The sequence below is a fragment of the Pararge aegeria genome (genome assembly GCF_905163445.1).
Source record: "Pararge aegeria chromosome W unlocalized genomic scaffold, ilParAegt1.1 SUPER_W_unloc_6, whole genome shotgun sequence".
NCBI lineage: Eukaryota > Metazoa > Arthropoda > Insecta > Lepidoptera > Nymphalidae > Pararge > Pararge aegeria.
The window spans coordinates 71,420-82,725 of NW_024396992.1; the positions used below are offsets into that span (position 1 = coordinate 71,420).

Sequence of the window (11,306 nt, forward strand, 5' to 3'; positions counted from 1 at the left end):
CAGCAATATTTTCAAAACAATATTCAGCCCAAAGCCGAACCCTGAAACAAAATAACAACACTATAGTCGTAAAAATGTAATAGGCCCGTTTTGACATTTGTCATCGCGACGTAACTAGTTATGGAACCATAAGACTCTGTACTCGATACTCACGATAAATCAATTCAAGTTTGTATCAGTACTTGATTGATATTATTATGTATTGTAAAGTGTTCGTTCGTTCAAAGTATTCCTTTAACTTCACAACCAATACGCGTGACTGGCTGTTGATTATACGTCCACTTTTCAACATGTTGAAACAGAGTTAGTACTATATAACAACAAACACAAAAATCGAGTCAAATCACTATGTTTAAATTAATGTCCAAATTAGAAGAGCCATAGTTAACGTAATAGTAAACAATATATATCAAACTTAAACGAGCGCACAGTCAACTTTACAAGATATGGAACGAAAAATTGCGCAGTGCGCGCGGGGACGCTTCAGTCATGTGCCGCTTGGTCAGATACATCATCTCAGACTCATTATTTAGAACCCATTTTGAGAACCAAGCTTATTCTTTGCAGTAAAGATAACTACACAATATTTAATTTCGATATTCAGTAAAAAAATGGTTACAGCTCTAGTATAAAAAAAAAAAAGACTGAGAACGTAACTGTTTTCGAAACGTTTCGCAACAATTATAAATTGCATGCTACTATGAAGTAAGCGCAAAAAGAATACTCGCGATATATTCTTTCATATTATTTAACGTCCCAAAAAAATTTACGTATTTTTTAAAACACTGTATGTAATTGATTTTTATTTTTTTGTTTCTTTCAGTTTCGTTCCAAGTTACATTCTATGGTCTTGCACAAATGTCAAAACGGGCCTATTACATTTTTCCGACTATAGTAAGTAATATAGCAAAACCACTTTAGAAGTTAAAGAAATTAATGGTGTTTTTAGGAAATATTTTAGTCATTTAATAAAACGACGAAGTGATAATTACATAAACTATATTACCTACCTTGCTAAATTAGATGCCTTTCCAGCTCTCGGGAAAGAATGAAAAGTAAGTGTAGGGTCTTGCGCAGCAGATACACCACACTTCACACACTTTCTATATTTATCTGCCATGTTTAACAACAATAGAATAGAGTCCTTTCTCACAATAATAAAAGAGTCCTGTCTCACAATAAAATTAGTCCGTCGTCTTGATCTATTAGGCTCAATCGCACTGCTGCGAGTTTCCTCAAGCAAACAGGGAGAGAAAAGTAGAAACACTTCGGAACAGAAAAACTTTTTACAAAGAAAATATGAAAAATTGCCATTTATTATGGAGGGAGGATAAATTTTCATTATGGAGGGTCTACCCTCCATAACCCCCTGGTCACTGTACTTATAGTGATGGGAATCAGTGGCACTATAGTCGTAAAAATGTAATAGGCCCGTTTTGACATTTGTGCAAGACCATAGAATGTAACTTGGAACGAAACTGAAAGAAACAAAAAAATAAAAATCAATTACATACAGTGTTTTAAAAAATACGTAAATTTTTTTGGGACGTTAAATAATACGAAAGAATATGTCGCGAGTATTCTTTTTGCGCTTACTTCATAGTAGCATGCAATTTATAATTGTTGCGAAACGTTCCGAAAACAGTTACGTTCTCAGTCTTTTTTTTTTATACTAGAGCTGTAACCATTTTTTTACTGAATATCGAAATTATATATTGTGTAGTTATTTTTACTGCAACGAATGAGCTTGGTTCTCAAAATGGGTTCTAAATAATGAGTCTGAGTTGATGTATCTGACCAAGCGGCACATGACTGAAGCGTCCCCGCGCGCACTGCGCAGTTTTTCGTTCCACATCTTGTAAAGTTGACTGTGCGCTCGTTTAAGTTTGAAATATATTGTTTACTTTTACGTTAACTATGGCTCTTCTATTTTGGACATTAATTTAAACATAGTGATTTGACTCGATTTTTGTGTTTGTTTTTATATAGTACTAACTCTGTTTCAACATGTTGAAAAGTGGACGTATAATCAACAGCCAGTTACGCGTATTGGTTGTGAAGTTAAAGGAATACTTTGAACGAACGAACACTTTACAATACATAATAATATCAATCCAGTACTGATACAAACTTGAATTAATTTATCGTGAGTATCGAGTACAGAGTCTTATGGTTCCATAACTAGTTACGTCGCGATGACAAATGTCAAAACGGGCCTATTATATTTTTACGACTATAGTCGTGAGTAGACAATTGAATTGTCAATTATTTCATCGATTATTAAGATTTTAAAAATGACCATTTTATTGTTAGAGGAATATTATGTATGTAATTAGTTGGAATATATTTTGTGGAATATAGTTGAATAAAAGAAGTTCTTGAAGTTCATTCTTATCGTACAGCAACTAAAACACCGATTAACTAGCCGAATAAAAATAAAAGAACACCAGAGAACATATGGAACGTACAATATAATAATAATTATTATCATTAATAAATAATTGATAAGGGTATAATTTTTTTACTGAATCTTCCACTGTAAGCAGTGAAATGAATGATGGAAAAATTTTGGCAATAGCCGCAGCGCCAAGCGTTAGCCGTTTGACGTAATTGAAATAAAGGATTTAAACTGTTCTCATCATAATTAATGAATATTAAGTATTGATCTAAATCATAACACTCTGAACGCATTCATCCACATAAACAATAATAATCACCATCATCATCACATCAACCCATTAGTGGCCCACTACAGTGCACGGGTCTCCTCCTATAATGAGAAGGGGTTAAGGCCGTAGTCCACCATGCTGACCTAGTGCGGATTGGTGGACTTATAAATTCATCAATCATTCATGAATAATAATGAAAACCCTAAATTAATTATAATATATAAAATTATTCCGTCGTATTATTTGGGTTGCTAAATTCAAGATAAGTTTGCTATAGTGTTACCCCTATTTCTACTTTTTGTGCAATCGGACGTTTCCTTTACTCTTAGGTATGGAGGGTAGAGGTAAGGAGAGTCATCTTATATGGGAGAAAAGTTGAAAAAGTGTCCAGTTGTTGCGCTAAATAACAGTTCAAAAATCCTCCACAATGGCGCTGGTGGATGCACAGGGTATGGTATGAATGTAGCAATCGTAGATGAATTGAAGTATGCCGAGTTAAAAAATTTAATGTCATTATCGACTAAAGTAGTTAATTATTGAGAATTTCAACAACTTACGTTGTACAAAATATTGTGGTAAATATAACCTTACTTCCTTGTATCTCCATACTTCCTTGTTTATTTTTCAAGCCTACTCTAACAATATTTATATTTGGCGCTTCTTTTAAGAGTTACCCTGATGCAAATGTGGCGCCATCCTAATTTAATACATTTTGACGACACTTTTTCATATACACAGATGACTCTCCTTACCTCTACCCTCCATAATACTGGAAACCTGGAAAACTCGCACACATAGAAAGAGCCAAATATTGTGTAAGCACGCACGCGATTATATCACTACACACCAGAACTTCCTTGTGTGCTGGCGCACACAAGTAACGACAGATGCATTCAATTTCAATCGCCGTGCTTCTATGGAGACCGCGGCGGCGCGGCGCATTAATTCGAGCGACGAATAAACGATTTACCCGGCAATGGATACTTAATCGTGAAAACCCCAGCTAATTTTATGAGATTTAAATTATATTTAAAGCGTTACTTTTTATTTAGGGATACTGTTTACAACTCAAAATTAAAATATAGTCGAAATATTATGCAGTTTGTCTATTTTAGTTCTAAACCATGACACGGGACTTGTGAATTGATTTACATAGAAGTGCGGCCGGTTTTAACTAGATGGCGCTTTTATAGTTTTCTATTAATTGTTTAATTTTTTTTCTATCTTTAAATTTTAGGTCGTCCTTATGGTCTGGGAGGCCCTGAGGTCAGGGTATGCACTGCTTATTTGCATCTATGAGATGCACGCCACTGTGTACAGTGTCCCACAAGCTACCAAAGACCTTCTTCTGATCTCTTTACTCCCTATTTTAGGGAGAGTAAATAAAAAAAAATACATAAGGTAATCGGGAAACGTTTATTAGACATCAAAGGATCTGTATTATATTATTGAAGACGATATTAATTCTCATACAATTTTATAACATTTTTACAATAAAACTTGATACAAATTTCCAAGTCGAAAAAGTGGTAAGAATCTGTATTAGGGTATCAATTCAACGGCGTAGTTATTTCACATAATTTAGGTAATTGTTTTGTTGTGACATTACTATGTGTATTTCCCCCGACGACTTCAAAATAGGGTTGTCCACAACTGGATTTATTTTGATACTTGTTACTTTTATTTTGAACAATAAATTAAAAAAAAAAAAAAAAAAAATTCTTGACACATGACTTTCTAAATTTTTTTCAGACTATATCCTCGCTATAGTCGAATGTTATATCTGTATGTTCGAACATTTGAATGGATAAATGGTTTTCGTCAATATCCTCGTGATCGTTAAGCAGCTGCTCACCAAATCCAACGCTGATTCTCTAAATAATTGATATGAATCAGGGAACGGAGCACACTCCAGGGCGGAGATCCAACATGTCTGCCACGAACGGCCAACCGACAGCGGTACTCCGTCGACGTATTAAATGTGAGGTTTTCCTCCAATGTTGCCCTTTCTATAACATTTCGTATAAGATAAATTTCATTTTTTCTGCCGTTGCATTATATTATTTGAGTCTTCGTAATTGTATAATCTTCGCTAAACCTAACTTGACTTACAATATACGTACAATAATTATTATTGGTTCTAATAGGCAACATCAAAATTTTCGTATTAAAGCTGTCATTGAGGACAGTGAAGCTAATCTGGAAAAAAAGTTGACAACGCGACAAAGCGTTCATATTAAATTAAATGTAGGTATATGACATATATTACGGTAGTAGAATGTAGTTCATTGGATTGTATGAATGCAATGTGTGTGGATAGAAATGTATATATGTGTGTATATGTTTGTGGCTGTGCTAGTGAATGTGTGTATGTGTGTCCGAGTGAGTGTCGTACGGCATACACCGACCTCCACGATGTTAATGTCGGCGGTGAGTACGTCGCAATTCTTGCAGCCTACGCTCGTGCTCAGCCATGTGCTGCCGTCGCTGCTCCTCTTTCACGGCGATCTTGAATGGAAAATAAACAACACAAACATAGGATTATTAAGACACCAAACTTACATAAAATATCAACATTGCATAATAATACGAATTAAATTAAAGGTAATTAATTAATTTGCGACTACTGGACAAATCTGTATGGTGTAATGCCCTTCTTCACTTGGATTCCCTTCTATCTCGCGTTTTGCTGTGGTTAAAAAGGCATCGTATCCTGACTTTACAATGCAAAATAATTGCAAACTAGGAAACGTGCGTAGAGAGTCAGTTTGTAGCACCCGAGTGCCTAGTGTGAGATTTTTGTACGTTTTCATTTCCAATTGTGAAAGTTTAATACCATTTTTATGGAATCCAAGGAGCGCCATCTTTTTAAAGCCCTGGGAAGCAGTTTCGCCACAAGATGGCGTTACTCACACCTTCCAGCCTTGCATCTTGATCATCGCCTCTCACACTAGGTACCCAGTGTGGAGTTTATTTTAAAACTTAAATTAAATTAAATTTACGCCGTATAAGTAGACGCTGTCTGATAAGCGGTGTTAGAAAGCAGTTGTTTGAGGCAAAATTACTAATCAGATAACTTGTAAGCACACAGTGTCGCTGCAAATAACACTATAATAGCCTGGGGATTTATTAAGCACAATTTTTAGGGTGTGAACACTCATCAAATTTTTCAGGGTATTTGCAAATCTTAAGATTCGATTCGATGACCTAGTGGATCCCTCTTATCTAGTATTATGTTAAAACATAAAACTTCAAACCACATGAGCAACAGGATGGGTCTTCTGAGAGAAATAACTGAATGTGAATGAGACTAATGATTATGTTGATCTTTTTTTGTCACTTAATATTTATATATTAGCATACATGAGATGATTTTTTTGTTATACTAGATAGACTTGCACTTACACTACATTATGCCTGATGTAAAGCAATGATGTGATCTAAGTTAGGCGCGCTTGCCTATTCACTCTTGCCTTAATACTGGTAAAGCACTAGTAATGTGTAAAAATTTGCTTACTGTTTCAGCTGAAAGCGGCAACCAATATATGTAAGGCGTTGCTTTTGTCTTCCTAAATAAGTCATCCAAGAGCTTTGCAGGCACTTCCTCTTCTTTCTTCTTAAATTTCCGCGCTAAAACATAATGACATTCAAATTCAAAATACCATCCACATACTTCACTGCTCTTCAGGCAATAACATAATCTCAGTTTAAATTAATAGCACAGCTACCAAAAATAATTGCAAAAGTAAGAATAAACTTACAGTGCAATAATATACTAGGTTACATAAAATTCATAATTCGTTTAAAGGAAATTGCATACAATTCTACAATAAACTACCAATTGACATCTTGGAGATGTCTCTTAAAAAGTTCAAAGTTTGTATTAAACATAAGCTTATAGAAAAGTCCTATTATAGTATAAAGGACTAAGTAATCGATAAAAAAGCTTGGGTGTGAATTATTGCTCTAACCAGGTTACTCTTCTAATAATTTAAAATGACATTGTGAGATGGTGATAACAAAAAAAAAAAAAACTCCCGGCTAAGTTTGTTGTGGGCTTCTTCTTAGACCAGGACGCGTTTGGAACCCTCGTAGTTTTAGTTTCAAGTTTACGAATGTGGTTATCGCCATCATCTCACTACCGTGTAATTCTTATGTACGCATCAAAAGTGCCACCTATTACTTGAATAAAGATATTTTTGACTTGTACTTTGACTTTGATTAACTCAGTCACTAGGCAGCAAGTTGGAACACAGAAGGATTTTAGTCTGTAGAAGTCCAATGTGACTTATTGGCATTTCCAATAGTGTTAGCGCAGAGGCAACATTTTTACACAATTGTTTTTCACTTATTGCAAAAATTTAAATAAAAATACCTATAATATATATAATATTTCTTCCAAAGCTATATTCCAAATAATTAGATTAATAGAATTGTATGTAAACTTTACAGTAAAAATAAAGGAAAGTATCTTAATATTTTTTTAAATATCAGCAATAAACCTTGTTATTATTATAACTTTTCTGATGGAGTATAGAACCCTCAGTGCCATAGTACGAATCTTACTTGGCCATTTATTATATATAAACAAATATTATATATTTGTTATTATTTATATAAACAAATAAAATATTGCATACTCAAATGGGTTTTCTAGTATAAGTTTTTACAAACAATACAACATTTTATTTCGGGATTATACATATTGTCCAAAAAGCAAACCGTAATCTTGTTACTCAAAACTTTGATACATAGAGACAGACAGACTATGTAAGTTCATAATATAATAGTTTTTGTTCATTATTAGGTATTATGGACCACAAATACAGCTTATTGATTTAATGTTAGTAACTTTAATAATTGCAATACAATTGCAATACAATTCCAATTAGAACCTCTCACCTGGCTCAGGGCTTCTCTCAATAGTTCGATGTCTTCTCTTCTCAGGAGGTCGCTCTTCTTTTAGGTACTTATCGGGGCGAATTACTTCCTTTGATTTTTCATTTTTACCAACATTCCATTCTCGCATTGCAGTTTTTCGCTCCCATGGTTTCTCCTTGAAGTATAAGAATTATATATCACATTCAAACCATAAGTATGAAATATAATTTTGTTTATTATCTTACCAATTCCCCTTTTTCTCTTTTCATAGCTTGCTCCCGCAGCCAATCTTCAACTGTACCAGGAATGGTAGAAACTTTTGCATTATCCGATTCTTCATTAGCCTTAGCTTTATCAAAGTCCTCTTCTGTTGCAAAGTCCACATGTAATGTCTTTGGATTTGAGACTGGCCATGTGACTCCATGCAAAGCATGTCTTGTCTCAACGGCTTGGCTGTAACAATAAAATTATTTCAGTTTTAATACAGAATATGAAAATTATTAATAAATAAAGGCATATTGTAACTGTACTTACTCTTCAATATCATATTTAACATAACATTTTGATTTAATCCTGTCTATCCAAAAGCCATTATCTACTATTCTTCCAGTTCTTTGCAGTAAATTTTTTAGCTGTGGCAAAGTGAATGGCCTTACTAAGTTTGTAATGTACAAAATACTGGACTGCTTATGCCTTGGTGGACTAGGTGGCCTTGCAATTATGCTGTCATGATCTTTAACGATTGATATTTTACGCGCTGATGAAAAATTTGAGTCCTTGAGTTTAACGTTTTCATTAACTTTATCCTCAATTTTTTTTTCCTTCTTACTAACTTCTACATTGTCTGTATTGTCAATGATTATTTTTGGCAGAATAGGTCTGTCAATTTTCTCAGGTACTCCTATCCTTTTATGCTTCTTCTCTTCAATCACTTCATCAAATTCAGCAGGCTTCACATCTGGTATTATTTCTTTTAGAACATCAGTAGAAATTGTTATAGATTTTTGGGATGTCAATTTACTAGGCCGTGAACCCCATCTTCTTTTTCTATTAATGACCATTGGGGTTATTTCCCCATTAGGAATATCTGGAGTAGTTTGAGAATTCTCTTTGTTATTTTGGGATACAGTTTCTGTTTTAGGAGCACCATCTTGTGTAGAATCTGGGGTAGTTGTTAATTCCTTTTCAAAACTTTTATCATGCTCTATGTCATTCTTTATAGGAGATTTTATGATCTCTGCATTATTGGGAGTTTCTTTATCTTCACTATTTTTAGGAGTTACTTTGTCTTCGTTATTGTCAGGAATAACGTTATCCTTACTATTGATAGTAGATATTTTTTCTTCAGTACTGTTTGGAAATATTTTGTTTTCAGTACTGTTAGGAAATATGTTGTCTTCAGTAGTGTTAGGAAATATATTGTCCTTGCTTTTGTCAGGAGTTACTTTATCGTCGCTACTAGACCCTGGTTGCCCTGAAATTTCAGTTGTACTTTTATTAATACTTACCTCACTTGGAACAAAATTGCTCCCATCCTTACCCTCTTCAAACGATGTTTTCGATTTTGCATCCTGGGATTCACTAAAACTCACTTCTGATGTTTCACACCGGCTCTCCTCAGCATGCAACTCCAAAATTTCTGATTTCTCTGCTGAAAGACTTCTTTTCCTGACTGGACTTTCTTGATTTGGTAGGATTATACTATCTTTTTGTTCTTTTTCAATATCTGATTTCGGAGATGCAGTTGCTGCTTCAGCATCCGAAGCCTTGTCTTGAACTTCAGCATCCTTTGAAGACTCTGTCTCTGTGGATTTTTCTTCTTCTGGTTTTTCTTCAGTTTTCTCTGCTTCATTGGTTTCTACGTTATCACTTTTAATTTCTTCAGTAGTTGTCGACACAGGTTTTTCATCAGTTGAAGATGTTTTTTGGTTACAACTTTGACTGGTTTCGGTCTTGCATGGTTTGGTTGGTGACACATCTTTTATTTTTTCAGTTTTATCATCTCGATCAACATTTTTCTCCACATCTTGCGTCTCACTGTGACTGTGCCGTTTAGAACGATGCCTAGACTTTTTCTTGTCATCTCCTTCTACACTTTGGCCATCACTGGAGCTGGTAGCTCGAGGATGTTTCCTTTTACTTTTAGGTGACCTATCCACTCTTTTAGGTGTTGAAGGTGGTCGAGCAAGGCATAATTTTAACTTTTGAATTTCACCAACATCTCCGGAACTTTCCGTAGATTTAACTTGCCATACCTGATCCTCCGACTCGTTAGAATTATCTTCCTTTGACAACTTAGATTCGATTGCATTTGTTTCAACAATTTTAGCGACTGCAACTACAGGACGAGGTTCTTCAGTAGTCTCACTTGCCGACGATGAGGATGGTTTTCTGCGTCGTGTTCTAGTATGTTTTGCTTTTTCAACCTTCTCCTTCTTGTCCGGAGAAGATTTATTTTTTTTGCTGGCGGTGCGTTCACTCTTTCGACGCATCGTGGAACTTGCCGCCGAAGTGCTACAGTATTGTGTACAGTAGTGAACAATAATTCAAAATTGGTTTGATTTAAATCCACAATCACTATTTATAGATGTTACGTATAGAACGACTTTTTCAACCTCACAATAATACTACCGAATACACAAAAACGCTAGTCGCCATTAGTTTACCAGTAGCCATATTGAATAAGCATCATAGTGCACAGCCACAGATTACAGACTAGAAAAATATCCTTGAAAAAATAAAATTTATACCAATGATACCCAAAGAGAATATAATCTTCAAAGAATTGTCAATATATATATTTATTTAAACACGAAATATTGTTAATGAACATTATATTTTAAAAGCATTTCTGGTCAGGAAACTGTGAGTGCTTGTAAATAATAATTGAGTGATTAATTCAGTGAAGCTTCACAGTTATACAATCGGATTACGTTTATAAACTTCGTTTGTCTAGGACAAACAAAGTTTGGGTCATTCGAACGTCACCTAAGAGTATGGAGGGTAGAGGTAAGGAGAGTCATCTATGTATATGAAAAAGTGTCGTCAAAATGTAATAAATTAGGATGGCGCCACATTTGCATCAGGGTAACTCTTAAAAGAAGCGCCAAATATAAATATTGTTAGAGTAGGCTTGAAAAATAAACAAGGAAGTATGGAGATACAAGGAAGTAAGGTTATATTTACCACAATATTTTGTACAACGTAAGTTGTTGAAATTCTCAATAATTAACTACTTTAGTCGATAATGACATTAAATTTTTTAACTCGGCATACTTCAATTCATCTACGATTGCTACATTCATACCATACCCTGTGCATCCACCAGCGCCATTGTGGAGGATTTTTGAACTGTTATTTAGCGCAACAACTGCAGGGCTAGCATGGGCGGGGGACACTTCTCCACGGGGAAAGGATATAACGTTTATCCCCTCACGCATTTATATCCACCCCCCGAGCATGGGCACACGGGTCCCCTATTATATCCACGGTGGATATAATAGGGGAAAGACGAACCCCCGGTAAATGTCACAAATTAATTATTCTAATCTGTGCTCATGATTTTGACAAATAAATTTTTCGTTTTCTGTTTTGTTTTAGTTGTCTAAGTTTTTTATTGTTTTTTTAATCTATAAATGTTCCTCGTCTGCGGCTGTTTGTTTATATTATTTATTCTGGATTTTTCAAAGTGGTATAAAACCTACCTTTCGAGAAAATAAAATGAGTGCTAAAAAGTAAGTCTTCTATTATAAAATG

At 34.6% G+C, this 11,306-nt stretch overlaps 1 protein-coding gene across 3 annotated transcripts; it reads right to left on the bottom strand.

The window, feature by feature from the left end:
- Nucleotides 1-4,528: 4,528 nt before the first annotated feature.
- Nucleotides 4,529-10,205, bottom strand: LOC120636867 (apoptotic chromatin condensation inducer in the nucleus). Of its 3 annotated transcripts, none has more exons than XM_039908429.1 (7): nucleotides 9,091-10,205; nucleotides 8,085-9,024; nucleotides 7,796-8,003; nucleotides 7,572-7,725; nucleotides 6,187-6,299; nucleotides 5,078-5,177; nucleotides 4,529-4,678 (listed from the first exon to the last, which is right to left on the bottom strand). In XM_039908429.1, exons 1-6 carry the CDS (start codon nucleotides 10,040-10,042, stop codon nucleotides 5,088-5,090), a joined length of 2,457 nt encoding a protein of 818 aa, XP_039764363.1. In that variant the 5' UTR covers nucleotides 10,043-10,205; the 3' UTR covers nucleotides 4,529-4,678; nucleotides 5,078-5,087. The 3 variants fall into 3 exon arrangements, with proteins under 3 accessions (XP_039764363.1, XP_039764362.1, XP_039764361.1); XM_039908428.1 differs by lacking the exon at nucleotides 4,529-4,678 and adding an exon at nucleotides 4,687-4,868; XM_039908427.1 differs by lacking the exon at nucleotides 4,529-4,678 and having other exon boundaries at nucleotides 4,877-5,177; nucleotides 9,091-10,204.
- Nucleotides 10,206-11,306: the final 1,101 nt, after the last annotated feature.